Source organism: Oryza glaberrima, chromosome 4 (assembly GCF_000147395.1).
Source record: "Oryza glaberrima chromosome 4, OglaRS2, whole genome shotgun sequence".
Lineage (NCBI taxonomy): Eukaryota > Viridiplantae > Streptophyta > Magnoliopsida > Poales > Poaceae > Oryza > Oryza glaberrima.
The window spans coordinates 29,705,936-29,723,347 of NC_068329.1; the positions used below are offsets into that span (position 1 = coordinate 29,705,936).

At 41.5% G+C, this 17,412-nt stretch overlaps 2 protein-coding genes across 2 annotated transcripts; one reads left to right on the forward strand and one right to left on the reverse strand.

Annotated features, from left to right (window-relative positions):
- Positions 1 to 1,224: 1,224 nt before the first annotated feature.
- On the reverse strand, positions 1,225 to 3,115 carry LOC127770598 (uncharacterized). Its single transcript, XM_052296373.1, has one exon. It carries the CDS (start codon positions 3,061 to 3,063, stop codon positions 1,384 to 1,386), a length of 1,680 nt encoding a protein of 559 aa, XP_052152333.1. The 5' UTR covers positions 3,064 to 3,115; the 3' UTR covers positions 1,225 to 1,383.
- Positions 3,116 to 5,070: 1,955 nt separating this feature from the next.
- LOC127771962 (cold-responsive protein kinase 1-like) lies at positions 5,071 to 7,747 on the forward strand. The gene is made up of 7 exons (XM_052297924.1): positions 5,071 to 5,170; positions 5,602 to 5,761; positions 5,867 to 6,009; positions 6,133 to 6,346; positions 6,440 to 6,674; positions 6,800 to 6,950; positions 7,040 to 7,747. Exons 2-7 carry the CDS (start codon positions 5,617 to 5,619, stop codon positions 7,397 to 7,399), a joined length of 1,248 nt encoding a protein of 415 aa, XP_052153884.1. The 5' UTR covers positions 5,071 to 5,170; positions 5,602 to 5,616; the 3' UTR covers positions 7,400 to 7,747.
- The last annotated feature ends 9,665 nt before the right edge of the window (positions 7,748 to 17,412 follow it).

Below are 17,412 nucleotides of genomic sequence, written 5' to 3' on the forward strand. Positions count from 1 at the left end.
TTACAACCAAGTGAAGCAATCTACAATTTCGTCTATGAATTGATCCTGGCATTTCGCTAACTATATTCTACACGACGACAATAACTAACTCTAGCTCTCTAAGCAAGAGCGACTTGTGCCAACGATCACAGTGTCATCTTGACCGCTGCTGAAGCCTCGTGATCCGTGCGCGCTCTCTCTAGGAAGCTATCTTTGATCACAGCAATTTTCAGTGGTTGATTTTCGGTTCTGGATTGCTTGACATTGATCATACTACTACATTCACAACATGCACATTTCACGAAATAGTGCGGCCAAGTAGCAGTATCATTCACCACAAGAAAGAATCCAATAATACGAATACGAATTATAATACAAGCATCACAATCGCAGTTCACCGATGATAGCTGTCTCTGCAACGTGCTGTTGAGAAAATTAATGAGTTGATACTGATACAAGAAAAACAAGTGAAATCAGTAGCAGAAATTAATACTGACGAGCCCCGGTTGCGACAGCACAGCGTCTATTGCCAGTGGGCGCAATTTAGCCAAAAGGGATTTTCAGAGACAAGATATCAGAAATCAGAACTTCTGAGGAAGTCAATACAGTATAACATATGCTGCTCATGTTCTCCCAACAACTCACCTCTTCGAAACGCTCTGCTCTTGAATCTTGATTTCAGTAACTTTCTTGGATCACGGAGATATTGGACAGAAACAATTGAGCATGATATCTATATCTAGCAGTAGTAGGTCGGTTTCACATACAGAAACATGTAGTGCTAATTATCATTCATACACATCTCATTCTTGTGTACCATATGCAGACAGAACATTCCCCATCAAAGTTACTGGGTACTGAAAGAAACAAACTATGTCAACAGCTATCTTCATCATGCAAACTAGTAACTAAAGGCCTTCATGCCAAACACCAGTGATGTTAACAATCTTATGTCAAATGGAACATCATAATGCTCAGAAGAATCCGCCTGTCTGATCATCAATAAGAAAATAAGCTTGTGGAAGCGATTCATCTATATAGAATCACTGAACCAGTACACTGTACTAAGCCACAGTTGTGAAAGAAAACAGGAAGATGTATAGTTTTTTTAATGGAGGAAGATATATAGTTGGAACAGAAAGGACACATCCATGGGAATTCAGACTTGTACTATCCAGATCAAAATTGCTACTGCTCATTCCAAAGAATGATCACCCACATGATTATCATGAATGCGCTATGACATAACACAACATTAAACAATCCATAAATATAAATTTGTTGCATAGTCAACAGCGTATAAGACTAACCTAGGTGAAGAAGAATTAAGTAATAATAGAACACGGTTGAAAAGACACACCATGCAGAAAGCATGATCACTGCAGTGTCAATTCATAAAAGAGCTCATGCAGAGAAATTTTGCAACTTCCGCAAGCGCTTCGCGGCTGAGGAAGGCTTCTTCAAGACCTTCTTTGCAGATTTCGCTTTTGGCTTAGTCTTCTTCACAGGCGTAGGCGTTTCTTTTATAGGCCCAGGCAGAACACCCTTTTTTAGTGCACTCCCTCTTGGAGTAGCAGATGGTGGCAGCCTCAAGCACTGCGGCGGCAAAGGATTGTGAGGCTTCCAAACTAGATTATTCTTCATCGAGAACCTCACTTTCTTACCGCTCTTCTCCCCATCCTGGGAAATAATTGTACCTTCGCTGCTAACATCGTCTCCATCAGAAACCGATAACCTATCTGCAGATTTTGCTCTCTTCCTTTTCTTTGCAGCTTTCCCACTAGCGGGCGAAGCACTTGAGCTGCTGCCTCCATTGACCATACCAGCTTCTGCTGCAGCCTTCTCAAACTGCTTCTGGAGATTGGACATCAATGTCTCATCAAATGTAACAGCCTCAGTACCATCACCCATCTGTTGGTCCTCCTCTGCAGGAGCATCTGTACTCTGTTCCGTGACATCTCCCTCATCAACAACCTCTACCTTCTTCTTTTTCTTCTTCTCTTTCTTCTCCTTCTTGACCTTTTTCTCTTGCTTTGAATCCTTGGCCCCCTCCGACTCACCTTCCACCAATGAAGCCTTCTTCGCCTTTTTCTTCTTCTTCTTCTCCACCTTCACCTCATCCAAATCCATGCCATTCTCCACCCCTGTCACCTCGGTACTCTTGAACTCTGGCACAGCAATCTCGACCCCAGAGAGCTCCAATCCTTTCTCAACCTTCACAAACGCATCCCTCAGCCCAAATAGCACCTTTCGGTTTGCTTGCACGGTCTCCGCCTTCGCCCCAATATCTGAGAACCTCTTGCTGAACCCAAACAGCAAGCCAACCTTCCCAATCTTCTCGTCTGCGCTCCCCTTCTCCACCCCCTCGCCTTTCTTCGCCATCTCGAGCAATTGTTTGCCGCTCTCGAGGAACCTCTCAAACACACTAGACTTAACCTTAGTCACCATCACCCTATCAGATGACTTCTCCAACACAGCGAAGAAAGGAGATAGCAACACCTCCATTGTCTGTAAGCTCACAGGGAGCACAGGCGACAGCTCGTCCAGAAACACCTCGGCGACATGGTACCCAAGCCCACGGGGCGAGCCGGCGGCGACGTTGTCGGCCTCGGGAAGGAGTACCTTCTCCGACAGGATCGATACGACCTGGGAGGTGAGGTCGGCGGCGAAGGAGTTGGCGGCGAGGAGGAGGAAGGCGTGGTGGAGGAACCTGCGGTTGAGGAGGTAGAACTTGTCGAGGCGGTGGGTGTCGATGTGGACCCACTCGCGGCGGAGGGTGGCGAGGTAGGCGGCGAAGAAGGCGGCGGCGGCAGCCGGCGAGGGGCCCGAGGAGACGCCGGCGGCGAGGCGGGTGGCGAGGGAGGACTGGTAGAGCGGCTTGTCGGAGTGCCAGAAGCAGAAGAAGAGGCCCTTCCAGAGCTTGAGGAGGTCGGAGGCGGAGAGGTGCGGGGCCGAGGCCGGGAGGAAGGTGGAGAGGAGGTGCCGCACCGCGCGCTCCCGTGCGGAGCCGTTGCAGGAGGCCAGGCGCCGCGCGATGGCCGCGGCCTCGGCCGATGCGTCGGCGGCGGCGGCGGCGGCGGCCATGGAGAAGATTTGGGGGAGGGAGAGGTGGAAACCCTAGCTGCTTGATCCGGGGAAGGGGATTCGTTGTTTGAAATGACTTTGCTCGATTTTTTTATATTTCTCCGGTTCGCGTCGCGTGAGTGGGGGCGGCGCCTGTGGCTGGATGCTCTGTATTTCCAGCCGTTGGATTGAAATCCAACGATCAGCTTTTGTCGGTTGCTGGTTGGAAAATGCTGTTACTGTTCATGGACCTAATTCCAATTTTGCATCACGCGCTGTAGATTTGATGATGGGCCGTATGCGGACACCAACTCAAGATTTCCGTGGGCCGTGGAAGGCCATGCGTCTTCACCGGCCGGCCCACAGGCCACAACTACCGGCCTGGAACAAATTCGTCGCGCGATCCACTAATCAATCGCCAACAAAAACTCCAAACTTGTTCGAGGTAATATTCTTCAGCGAAAAACATTAAGATGTAACTATAATATAATTAAATTAAAGTATAACTATACTATAATTACTGCACGATGATTATAGTACTGTAATTGCGGTATAACTTATTTAAAACTTATATTCAACCATAGTTTGGTTGGTTAGTACCTGGATGTTACGCGTGACATCTATCTATATATCTAAAGCCGGCAGGTTTTATACAATCTGATTGGTCACATGGTCGAGTAATTTGTTGACACGTGGAGCAACGATAATAAGACGGGCAACTTGTGAATTAAATCGTGCACGTAATCGTGCGGACGCGCCGGCAGGGTACCCTTCTCGATCTCTCCCGTAATACGTTTTTGCCTGGATGGCTGGGCCAAAATTACATCCCACGCACAGCCAAAAAAATCCAAATTGGCCCATAACAGTGTGTGTGATGAAACAGCTGTCTAGCACTGTCTAAAAGATTACAGCACTGTCTAGCAGTTTTGGATGCCATGCGTAATATTTTAATACAAAAGCTCAGCGAAATATAAGTATATTTACTTAGGCACATATAAGCTGTAACGTGAAATTTATTTCGACTTCATAGGTATCGATTATTATGAAATAAATTAATGTTTAAAGTGCAACTTCAATATCATTTTAAAAGCTACAGTATGTATAAAAAGAGAGAGTACGCTCTACAAACATGTTAAAAAAAACTTTACATATAAAAAGGAATATGAATTATAAACAAATACATAAGGTGTTAAAAAAAATTTTATTACAAAACTTTTGCAGTTTTAGGAAAGTCAGGGAGAAAAATTCCGATAAATACGACATGAGACAGGTTAGAATTAGAAATAGGTAACTTAACCCTATATATCCTTTGTGTCTAGAAAAGGTAGAACATTTAGTGGCAATTTTAAACACTATAAAAATTGTTTACTTCTAAATTCTACAAATTCTAACAGGTTATGTTTAAAACTCTTAAATTTAGAAGCGAGGCAGAATCTTTAGAAAAGAAAATAAATTTTTATATCTTTTAAAATATGATCTTCATCGATTCGTAGTGCATATAACTATGATTCTTCCACGACGTAAAAATAATCTTTTATATCCTTTAAAATATGATCTTCATCGATTCGTAGTGTATATAACTATAATTCTTCCACGACGTAAAAATAAAAATACTACTTATAAAGGTATAAGTATTATCATAATGCTAGAGAAAAATACAGGTTAGATTAGCAAGCGCACCAACGGGTGCGCTAATTTTCTAGTACAAATCTCAAGATGATCATGTGGTCACAAATCTAAAAATTTTAGAGACATAAAAAAAACTTGCATAAGTTTTCTAGCGATTGAGCTTAACAAATGCCTTTGGCGTCGCTGTCGCGCTACTCTAATATCCTCGCGAGCTTTTGCCTACCGAATGCTTGCTAGCTAGCGGCCGGCAGTGGCAGCATGCAGCCAGCGCGAAGTACGACCGGATCGGATCGGACACACGACACGCGCGAGCGCCTCGGAGAAACCGATAGCTCTGCTTACCTTCCATCGCCACACGGCATTGGAAGCCTCGCATTGCAATCTTGCAGACTTGCAGCTGTTACGGCTGCGTACAGAGGACGAAGCGGCGGCGGCGGCGACGGCTTCGGCGGCGCGTCCGGTGATCATCGCCGTTGGATCGACCGGCTGTTCTGCAAAGGTACGTACAGTAGGTACAAGATGACTTAACTACAGTTTTCTTTGAACTAAATAGATGAGTCTAGTATAGTGGTGAGAGGAAATATTTTCTCCTCGACATGGCTGATCTGTGGTATTAGTTAGTTCATGGCGTTTTCTATCATGTTGTTTATTAGGTTCCTACCCTTAATTACTTCAGGCTTGAGTTAACCTGAAAACTAACATAGGATACATAAATGGATATATGAGATTTGTTCATGTCACAATGAGTAATTTTTTTAAGTAGTTTTCAGGTTTTTACTGTATTTTTTTTGTTTGGCATGTCACTGAGCATATGTGCAATTCACCTCTGCTTTGCTTGTACGGAGTACAGGCAACTAAGTAACTGGCACGAAAACATTTTAGAACAAGTTTCATCTGAAAATGTTAGGTTTTGGGTGGATGAATGTGCAGAAATAGACAGCAACAATGGCGAACCCAAATGCGAGTGCGGTCTTCCTGGCCTTCATCGTGATTCTCATCATAGTCATCTTCATCCTACTTGGTATCTGCTGGAAGTTCCTCAGGCCAGATATCATGAGGAGATTGATGAGGCCAAAGAGGGCTCCGTCAGGTGAACCTATCATTCTCATCAAACCTGCTGATCAACAAAAAAACACAAACTGCTCCATAATTTTTGTATAAAACTCTGCTGTTTCTCTTTCTGTCCGTGTAACAGAGGTACCCGAGTATTTCAGCGGCAACATGAGCGGCAATCTGCGCACAATAACATACTTTGATTATGCAACACTGAAGAAGGCCACGAAGGACTTCCACCAGAAGAATCAGCTCGGGAGAGGAGGCTTTGGACCTGTTTATCTGGTACACTTTTTTCTGCCAAGAAACGCCACAAAACAATACTGAATCTGTATCAGTATCACCTACCATTCTACAGCAATTTCTGATTGCATTATGGTTGTTTGCAATGCTAATGTTCATTATCAGGGGAAACTAGACGATGGCAGGAAGGTTGCTGTGAAGCAGCTGAGCGTCGGCAAGTCAGGTCAGGGCGAGTCCGAGTTCTTCGTCGAGGTGAACATGATAACCAGCATCCAGCACAAGAACCTTGTTCGCCTTGTGGGCTGCTGCTCGGAGGGCCAGCAACGGCTGCTCGTCTACGAGTACATGAAGAACAAGAGCTTGGACAAGATACTGTTTGGTAAGCATTACATCCTGAACCTAAAAACTGTCAAGAACAAGCAAAAACATTGTTTACTTGATCCACATTTTTACACATCCATTAACTTTGAAGGTGTTGATGGTGCACCGTTTCTGAACTGGAAGACGCGGCACCAGATCATCATCGGCATCGCGAGAGGCCTGCAGTACCTGCACGAGGAGTCCAACCTGAGGATTGTTCATCGCGACATCAAGGCGAGCAACATCCTCCTGGACGATAAGTTTCAGCCCAAGATCAGTGACTTTGGCTTGGCAAGATTCTTCCCCGAGGACCAGACATACCTCAGCACGGCATTTGCCGGCACACTGTAAGTACTGAAGAAAGTATAGTACTCAGCTCGCTTAACCCGTAGCTAGCTAGCTCTGAACACCTGAGCCATGACAAGGTTGTAAATTTTGTTTCTGAAGAACTTTGTGATCCATGGATTTTCAGAGGCTACACGGCGCCTGAATACGCCATCAGAGGGGAGCTCACAGTGAAAGCCGACACCTACAGCTTCGGAGTTCTCGTGCTCGAGATCGTCAGCAGCAGGAAGAACACGGATCTCTCTCTCCCGAACGAAATGCAGTACCTGCCTGAACATGTCTGAATCTTTTTCTGAACCCAAACTCCACATTACTACGAGTTTACGACACTGTCACAAGAATCTCTCTCATTCTGAATCTTCTTCAGGCATGGAGGCTGTACGAGCAATCCAAGATACTGGAGCTGGTCGACGCGAAGCTGCAGGTCGACGGGTTCGACGAGAAGGAGGTGATGCAGGTGTGCCAGATCGCGCTGCTCTGCGTGCAGCCATTCCCGAACCTGAGGCCGGCGATGTCGGAGGTGGTGCTGATGCTCACCATGAAGACGACGGAGCAGTCCGTCATCCCCGCGCCGGTGAGGCCGGCGTTCCTGGACAGGAAGAGCCTCAAGGACAAGAACAACGGCGGCGGCTCGGACACGGCGGCGGAGATGAGGTCGACGTCGTACTGGCTCGGCACGCCGTCGCCGATGGTCGACAGGCCGTACGACATGAGCTGTGGCATATAAATGGTCGCACCCACGCATATATTGAAGTCGCCATTGGTGATGATGGAATGGTAAGAACTGTTTCGTCCTACAGCGAGATCGTGTCTCAGCAATACCTGCCATGGATGTTGCTGACTTGCTGGCAATCAAGCACAAATGCTATACATTATATGGTGCTTTTTTGTTGCACAATAGTATTAGTTTTGTACAGAGTAGTTCTACTACCAAATAAGAAGAGTGGAGTTTCACTCAAGATAAAAGGAAAAGGAAGGACAGGCAAATTTGTATTGCTCATTCAAAAAAACTGCATTCTTCATGAATGACTAGGGACCGATAATTTGGGTTATCCGCTGCTATATTGTAATCTAAAGTTACTATCACCTTCTTGTTTAGATTAACCCAATAATGCATATATACATCCAATGGGATTATAATTATTGAGGGTAGAGGATTTTAGAAAAGAACTACTCCCTCCGTTCCAAAATATAAGGTACAACCACTCTTAACCCAAAGACCAAGAAACAATTATTATTATCTCCTAGTTTGGATCACCCTAATAAATATAATGCATGCATCCAATAGAATTAGAAATCTTGAGGGTGGATGATTTAAAAAAGCAATAATTTAATAGAGAAGAGGTCCTAATTAATTGTATGCATGCATGCATGCCTTATATTATGGAACATCCAAAAAAAAGTAGTTATGTCTTATATTATGGAACAGAGGGAGTAAAAGAGAGGGAAGGTCATAGTTAATACATGCGCTTCTTGAATTATAAACATTGGAAAAAGCGAATGTGTCTTATATTTTAGAATACAAGGAGTAAGATATTTTTTATTAAGCCCTCTTTAGCACTACTTCAGATCTAAGATTTTATAAAACAGGGTATTCCTAACTCACAAATCTATACATCTAAATCTATGATTACGTGTATATAACATTTGGATAAATCAAATTATTTTTATTTTTAAATAAAAATTAAAATTTTAAACTACTACTCTGATATATTTTAACATACAAACCTCAAAACTACCGTAATCTGATATCTAGAGCTCGAAATGCTTAATGTTTCTCAGCGGAAGGAGTAGGACGAGGAATATTTTTTTTAAGCTTTAAAAGTTGGGAGCAGCATTGTTGTTCATGATGTGATTGTGAAACGGTCAATACAAGCAGAGAAAGCTCCAAAATGATGGTTGGCATTTCCGATAATTTGAGTGAGCTACAAGGAAGGTTCACGACATGACAGATTTTGTAGTTTGAACACACTTGCATTGATGCATTCAACAACCATTAAAGAATTGTAATCATGGTCAAAATCATTCTCCCACTGATTGCTGCCTCTATTTTTGGCCGGCCTTCACTGGTTCACCTACGCACTGCCCAAATTAACTCACCCTAGCGCCTATGTTCTTTCGTTTTCCACACGTACGTTTTTCAAACTGTTAAATGATGTTATTTATACAAAAACTTTCTACATAAAAGTTATCTTAAAAAATCATATTAATCTATTTTTTTTAAAAAAGTTAATACTTAAATAATTATGCAATAATACGAGCTTTGTTTTGTGTGCTGAGCTCCTTTCAGCTTAAAAATAATTATCGGTAAACAAAACTAATGTTAAACTTTTAAAACTCTCATTATAAATAACTTTTAAAGTATTTACTTTAAAAACATAGAAACAATTTGTATAATTGATTTTAAAAAAACTTTAACAAAATTGGATATTTATCTAATAGACTACTGACCAAAGTTGCTTTTGAGAATACCGTGCCGAAATATCCGGTATTCATTGCCTAGAGAGTAATGGAGGATGAAAAATATGTTCTCCCATCATGGATTTAAGTTCTTCATCAATATTATATATTTTTCTTTTAGCATTCTCGTTTTCCCCCAATCATTTGCCCTTGTTAAATAATATTACTGCCTCTCATAAATATAAGTAACACGTTGTTGTTACTCCCTTAGTCTAAAAAACACTTTTCACGCATCTAACACATACTGATAAAAAAAGACTAGAATATACCTACTTTATTAAATTCCAAATGCAATTATTATCTATTTTATACACTTCCACTAAAATTATTTTTTACTTTAATAAACCCTATACGATAATAAATGAACTTATTTTAAAATAAACGGAAGGAGAGAAAATTGAGTTTATTAGGAGACAGAGGGAGTAATTTTTATGTACTCCTATGTTGTGTTGAGAGGAAACAATATCTTACTGTACCAAACATCTCCATAATACTCGGGATTAGTTCGAAACACAACGGGACAATGTAGCACGGCAAAAGAGAGAAGAGCATCGACCGTACCTCTGGTTCCGATTTTTACCTTTACAGGATAATCTAACGCCATTTATGGGCGTAGGCAGTAATTACTCCTCCTGTTTTAACGCTCCTGCCCTGAATCTTTCTTTTTATCGGAGACAACTACTGGTTTGAAACTTTGAATCTGAGGGCCGCTTAAGATTTGACGATGATTTCTCTACTTCTACTTTCTTTGTCCCATAAAAAACTAACTAAGATCATATACAACTGTCTTTATTAGTGGTCTCTCTCTATTGTAATGCAAGTAAATTTAATGACATAGAAGAAAGAGAAATGAGTATGGTTGTTATGCATGACAACAGCTCAAAGTCGACTCTTAGCATTTATTATAGCAAATTTTGTTGCATGGTAGTGAAAGAAAGGAAAGAAAAGTAAGAAAAAGTATTTTGATATATTAATGATTAGAGACCATATTATCTCTAACTGTTGTAGGATGCTAGTCTCTAGATAACGTAGCGCCCATATCTGACTCTACCTTTGTACATGCCCTAATATCGAATTAGACATATCTTAATACTATAAGTCTAAATAGATATACTTTCCGATTTATAGTACTAAAGTATGTCATATCTGGACAAAATATAATTCATTATTAGTAGTACTATTCCAAGAAAAAAAACAAGGGGGTGAAACAAATCTAGTTAAACACATTTTGTTGCTCGCCCCACTCCCATTAAAGACAGCGCTAGAGAACGAAGCATGGGGGCACTCACTCGCAGTCGCAGGGAGCAACGGCAAAAGGCAGAGGACCAGCCAGCCAGCCAGCCAGCACTGCCGAGATGGCAATGCTACCGTATTGACTCACTGGCCACCCGACCTCCTCTCCACTGCAGCAAGCAGCTGATCCTGATATACCAGTGAGGATTGTCTACGGTAATGTTGGTGCAGTAACAAATACTATTGATGTATAGACAAGAACTCGGATGTCAGCCGCTGCCAGGGTTTCCCAAACCGCTGGGGTCAGGGTTACCGCGCCCCGGTGGTAAGCACGTTACCGTGCGGTAACCGTGGAAAATCGTACAAAACCGTGTAAAATTTATCAAAAATTCAAATTATTTTTTAAATTTATTTTGTTTAAGGAGGTTACCGCGGTATTTATATTACCGTACCCCCGCGGTAAGCCTAGTAACCGCGCGGTTACCGGCGGTAAGGGAAACCGTGGCCCACTGCTACTGCATTGGCAGTTATGAGAAGGATCTATATCTTCTGATCTATATATACCACCTTCACTGAAAACCTCCTTTGCTTCCTCTTCTTGAATTTCTCTTATTGTTTTACTAATTAATCCGGTAATGAGGGTTACGGGTTATCATTATCTCACGGTGTAATGATACGGTAATAGCACGGTTACAACAAAAACTGTACGGTTACCATTAGAAATTGCGAGATTTTAAAAATGGAGAAGGTTACTACACGCCATTCACCTCACCGGTGGTACAGTAGAGAGACGAGCAGAGATAGAGAGCGGAGCGCTACTGCGCTAGTAGTTAAGACTCCTGAATAGCAGCTGCGAGAGGAAATCGTCAGTCGAAAATGCAGCGTAAAGTTTCCGTTTTCACATCATGATGTCCTCTGTAAAGTCTTTCCCGGCTTGCTTGCTGCATCCGTCCACCAATAATCTCTGAAACGCGTGTAGTATGTGTATGTATGTTGCTCAGACTTCAGATGTAAGCTGGGGAGAGGCTGGGACAGATATATATGCAGACATGTGCAATTGATGCGAGCAGCACTGCTGCATCAGCTTGCTGGCTTCAAGGATGGATGGATGGATACTGTTCGTACCCATGTAGGAGAAGGGTCCATGTCGATGAGATTCCTGAGCTGTTTGTTTGACACTGCACTGCATTTGGGGTGTGCTTAATTCACGCCAAAATTGTAAATTTGGTTGAGATTAGAACGATGTGATGAAAAAGTCGAAAGCTTATGTGTATAAAAGTTTTGATGTGATGAAAAAGTTAAAAGTTTGAAAAAAAAATTGGAACTAAATAAGGCCTTGGTTAGCTAGCTACCTCCTCCAGCTAATTGGTGTTGTACTAGCACGTACGTACTCGTCCTTGTATTTCTTGCCAAGTCCTTGCCAATTGTCATGCATCTGTCATTCTGTTGCAACTTCTTCTTCTTTTTTTTACTAATAAAAGATATCAGATATTTCATTAAAACAACAAAATAGCATTCCATCTCTGTCTCTACCATTTGATTTAGGCCCTGTTTATTTCAGCTTAAGATTATTATAATCTAGATTATTGAATCAGATTGCTATAAGTTGGATTATAATAAACCGGCATAGAATAAGCGATTAGCTATTTGATTCTCTGGATTATTAGCTGTTAGTCACCCAATAATCTAGAAAATGCACATTTATAGTGGATTACCAGATTATAGTAATCTAGCTTATAGATTATAATAATATATCATAATAAGCTATTTGTTTATTTCAGCTTACTCCTAATAATTCAGATTATCATAATTCTAAGCTGAATCATGGACTTAGATTGTTCAATGGATTATTGCCATGGGTTATCTACTTAATTACAGGGATCGGTTAAATATTTTGAGAAATAAATGTACCAAATAGCTCAAAATAAGTGATATAATTAATAGAACATAAGATTTTTTTATAAAAAAAATTAAGTGTTGAGCGAATAATCTATTTTAATAATCCAATAAATACGCTGAAAAGAACAACACCATAGAAAAAATATATTTAAATATATACTCCCTCCGTTATAAAATATAACAATTTAAAGTAGGATTAGACCCATTACACGGTTAAGCAAACCTAATTAACCAAGAACACACTCCTATCAACCTGCACAGCAAGCAGCTGTGACATCAATGCAACTCGTTGTCCGAGTGCTGTAGGAGGACAGCCTCTTGATGATACTCCGTGGGAATTAGGCCATTCCCAATCCAAGACACTATACATGGTTTTCATAAACTCCACATTATCATAAAACTAGTACGAAACTACTCTTCCAATGCAAACACCACTATTCCATACTTAAATTTAATGCTACTTATCTCACATGATGTCTTGGATGTTGTGTAAAAACTGTCTCATGCAAGATATGGTTTTCTTCTCTTTTCTCATTTATTCACTTGCCACATTATTTTTTATTCTAGGTGACAGCTTATATAATGCTATGGATACCATGTAGTCATTGGGTTGAGAATGCCTTAGAGAGCCTCTGGCGAGCACCAAGGATGGCAAAATAATTGCAACGGCGTCACATCGATCAAACACCTCCACTTCATCGATCGTTCACCAGATTAAGCCACTCAAATGTGACAGAAACGACGGATCATAAATTCATAATTCCCCGATCAGTCTCAACTAATCCCTGGAGGAAGAAGATTCAGTCTTTGCGTTGAGATATCAACAAACGCTGGGCTTCAGTGCTGACAAGAGATCGATGTGTGATAGAGATTTGTGTGGGCGCTAGGGAGCAATTACTGGGCTGAAATAGTAGTCGCACATCTGGATTATCTGCCCACCAATCACATCCAACATTTATGAAACCTTGCAGAATTTCCAACTAGATGAAATAAATTTGGACAGGCATGCATTGGATTTTCCTTTTGTTTTTCTTCACTTCTTGACAATATTCTTATTTTTTTTCTGATATTTGTATCCATAAGGGCTTAGGATTTAGTAGTAAACTGTATCTCTGAACTTATATATCTACGTATAAAAAAATGCACTGGATATTTGGAATTCGAGAGAAAAATGCATGCACTCATTGCTTTTCCTGTTTTAATTTCCTGTTTAGTTGTCCACGTTGACGTTGCCTTAAATTAATTGGAGGAAATGATAATGCAAAAATTGGGAAAAGGGAGTGTATGAAAGACTCAATAGAAATTAAATGGGGTTCAAAACTTTCGTCAATAAAGAAAAGAGGCACAAGAAATTCATGCTAAATTCAAAAGGGAATTCATCACATTGGGGTGATCGATTGATGTTCATCATTTCCTAACTTCTGGAAAAAAGATTTGATTTTTTTTTCACACAGTCATCTCTTCTCCCACAAGACTTCCCTTTTAATCCATTGCGTTCTCGACGAACTTCTCTTTTAAAAGCTATCGTATACTTCAATCCAAGATGTTTCTTTTGTGAACTTTTTCCCACTACGACTCCCCTGCAAAGATGCAGTAGTCTGATTGTTTTCATTGAGTAATTTAGCCTAGCTAATTAATCATTTTGTACCCAAAATTAATGCAAGGAAGTCAACTATGTGATTGTACACAAGAGCATGCATGTACCAATATATACTACCAAATAACAACACAATCATCAAGAAAACTATAGATTAAGAGATGGATATGGAAACAAGAAACACTATACTCATATCTCTATCTCTCTTTCGATCAACAGAATGGCCTTGCTGTCCACTTCACAAACCAATCAATACAAGAGAGGAAAAAAATCAAAATAAAATCAAGAAAAAAATTAAAAAAAACCAAATTAAGTGGATCAGAAGAGGGACAAAGAAGAAAGGGAAGCAGAAGGGAAACAATACTGGACGAACTCCTCTCTTCTCCTTCCCATTCTTCTCCTCCTCTTCTCCTCGTCGTCGTCGTCGCCGCCGCCATGACGACTCTGCGATGGAGCTTTGCTTGCTCCTCGCGCCCACGCTAATGGCGGAAATATATATAACATGGACGCGTCTCTCCAAGCCGCGGCAGGCTAGCTAGCTAGCTATACGTACGTACACGTACCACGTAGTACTCATCGGTTGTGCAGCGGGTTGGGCCCCGTCGGCACCCGCCGCTTCTCGTCGTCGACCAGGTCGCCGCCGCCGGGCCGCCACCGGTGCCCGAGCCCGATGCCGACGAGCCCGGCCATCACCACGTCGAACGCGCTCCTCGGCCTGACGACGACAACCGCCGCCGCCGCCTTGGCCGGGGCCGGCAGTGGGCGCGCCGACTCCGCGCACGCGGCGGCGAGCAGCAGTAAGCAGGCGACGACGGCCGCGCGAGACCACCGCCTCCTCATCATCGCGTCGCCGACGACCTTCTTTGCCGGTAAGCCCGGCAAGCTTAACGAACACGAAGAAGAAGGTGCGAGCTAGCTAGGTAGCTAGGTGGAGTGGAGTCAAAGTGGGTAAAAGATGGGAGGAGTAGCAGCAGGGATCAGTGGTGGCAAAGGTTAGTTCTTGCAAGATTGCCATTGGGTTTTTATGTAGGTGGGGGTGGTGTACTGGTGTGGCAATGCAATGAAATGCAGTGCAAAAAATGCAAAACGCAAATGTGATATTGGGAGCAAAGGATGGAGGATGGGCCAGTGGGGGGATGCCACCAAACCGCATTTAAGGATCTTCAATTCTCTGCTCCTCCCTGCCACTGTCTCAGCTGCTGTGTATAGAGAGAGAGAGAGAGAGAGGGATTGGTAAAGAGAAAGAAGAGAAGGAAACACCCACACACACAACTACACAAAGGCCACTTTCTTCAGAGCAAAAAGGTGGGGAGAAAATGGAAAGTTTGGTGAACAGGGGCTCCACATCTCTATTTCTCATCCAGAGCTGGATTCAGTATCTCACACAATGGTAAAAAAGGTGTTCATCTTTAAGGGGATAGCTGAAATTGATAGGTTGATGGATCATATGATTTTCTATTAGCTATTTAAGTGTATAAACAAATGAATTAATTATTACTTCCTTCATCCTAAAATAGACATATCCTAGCATCAATCATCCGGATTTACGCCGTATATCAACACTAACATTCAGAGCAGGGTGTACGAGGGATATATCTAATCTAATTCTATATTGCTATATTCTGATACGGAAGGAATAAGAAGTTGAAAAGTTGTTTTACAAAAAAAAAAAGATGAAAATTTGTATACATATTTTTTTACATGAAACATATCGATTAGCTAGGGAGACTGCGGAAACAAAAATTCAGAATCAGAAAAGGATAGGATCTAACAGCAAGTTTTCTCCTCCTAAGTGCTCCTTTGATTTGGAGGAAAAACATAAGAATTTTGGAGGATTTCAATCCTATAGGAAAAATTTCTATAAATGCCTTTGAATCAAAGGATTGAATCATATCTAGTCCTTTGAAATTCCTATGGAATGGATAATCCTATAGAGATTTTGGAGGAAACTTAGCAAGAGCTCAAAGCTCTTGGAAAATTTCCTTCAATCTATCTCCCGATTCCTTTGTTTTTTCTATGGTCCAATCAAGCGGTTATTCCTGTGTTTTTTCCGTGTTTTGCAATCCTATTATAACCATGTGTTTTTCCTATTTTTTTTTGTTTTTTTATTTCTGAGATTCAAAGGGACTTAATATCATACAACAATTCCATTGAATATGTCTATGAACAATGGTAACTAAAATACTTGTGCTTATCTGTTCATTTTCTTATCGATCGATGTAGTAGTAGTAGTAAAGGCTGGGTCGTAATGACTCCTGTGGCTAAAACTATATCGCCGGTGCATGGTCAAAACAAGCTTTCAAAAGGCCCTGCCGATGGTTGCCACAATGCCACATGCCCCATGGGCACTTCTCACCACTTTTAGATGCCAATAAATATACAAGCATCATGGTTCATAAATAGAGAGAGAGGTAATGCCACAGACAAGGGTTTATGGCCATCCCGGCCGGTTATTTTGCTTCTGGTACAAGCCTGTTACTTCTTGTATCCAATCCAGCAGAGATAGAGAGAAACACACACAAATTCTTGCATGCATATGCTCCTACATGTAGTAGACACAAGTACTATCACACCTGGACAATATAGCAAGCACAAGCTAAAAAAAAGGGAGATGTGTGTGTATTAACACAGGGGACAAAAACGGGTCAGCGAGAGATGGGCTGTGCAGCTGATGAGCTGATGAAAGATTGCAAGGTGTGAGTGCGACAGCAAGCAGAGAGGAGTAGCTAGAAGCAGCTTGTTTTGCTAGAGAAAAAAAACAGAGAAACCTTCCCCGTTTCCTCCTCCTCTGGGTCGTTTCTGCAGGCTTTTGTAGGTGAACGAAACCAACAGCAACCATCCATGAGACGACCATGATCCATCGGTCCCTGTCTCATTCTCCCATCGATCGATCCAGAACGTGCCATACAAGATGAGAACAGCTGTGCCATACAAGATGGATAGTAAAAAGACAGTATTCATCGAAATTTATCTCTCTTTCTCTCTCTCTCTCTCTCAAATAAAGTTAAGATTGGATTTTAGGTTTGGTGGGAATGTATCTTATGTCTATACATATCTCTAGAACCTTTTCATATTAGAGAATTTTTAGATCCGATTTTCACGAATTTTTACTTATTAATGGTTTTTTCATCTGCTCTAAGTTGGACATATATATTTTTTTATTGGAAAAACACCGGACATACTCCATCCGTCAAAAAAAAAACACAACTAGATAGGTAAGGATGTGACATCTTCTATGACAATGAATCACAGCCCTTTATTCAGATTTATTGTACTAGAAAATATCACATCTTCTCTTATGTTTAGTTTTTTTTTGACGGAGGGAGTAAGTATGTAGCGTTGGGTTGAACGTATCAGTTCATTCAGTTGGTACTAGCTAGTACATTATTTGCAGGCTATTTTACTGGCAAAAGATGCAATATGCAATGCCTACTGTTTGCTGTATATGTACAAGGATTTCCTGTTACCTGGTACACAGATGTACAGTGGTACTACTATACATGTACTGTACGTGTGTATGAATATGTAGGGTTTTCTTTAGCTAGTGCCTA

Coding starts and splice junctions, on each gene's coding strand:
- LOC127770598 (XM_052296373.1), bottom strand. CDS start 3,063: ATGGCCGCCGCCGCCGCCGCCGCCGACGCATCGGCCGAGGCCGCGGCC.
- LOC127771962 (XM_052297924.1), top strand. CDS start 5,617: ATGGCGAACCCAAATGCGAGTGCGGTCTTCCTGGCCTTCATCGTGATT. Junction 6,010..6,132: donor GCTTTGGACCTGTTTATCTG/GTACACTTTTTT, acceptor GTTCATTATCAG/GGGAAACTAGACGATGGCAG. Junction 6,347..6,439: donor CTTGGACAAGATACTGTTTG/GTAAGCATTACA, acceptor TTAACTTTGAAG/GTGTTGATGGTGCACCGTTT.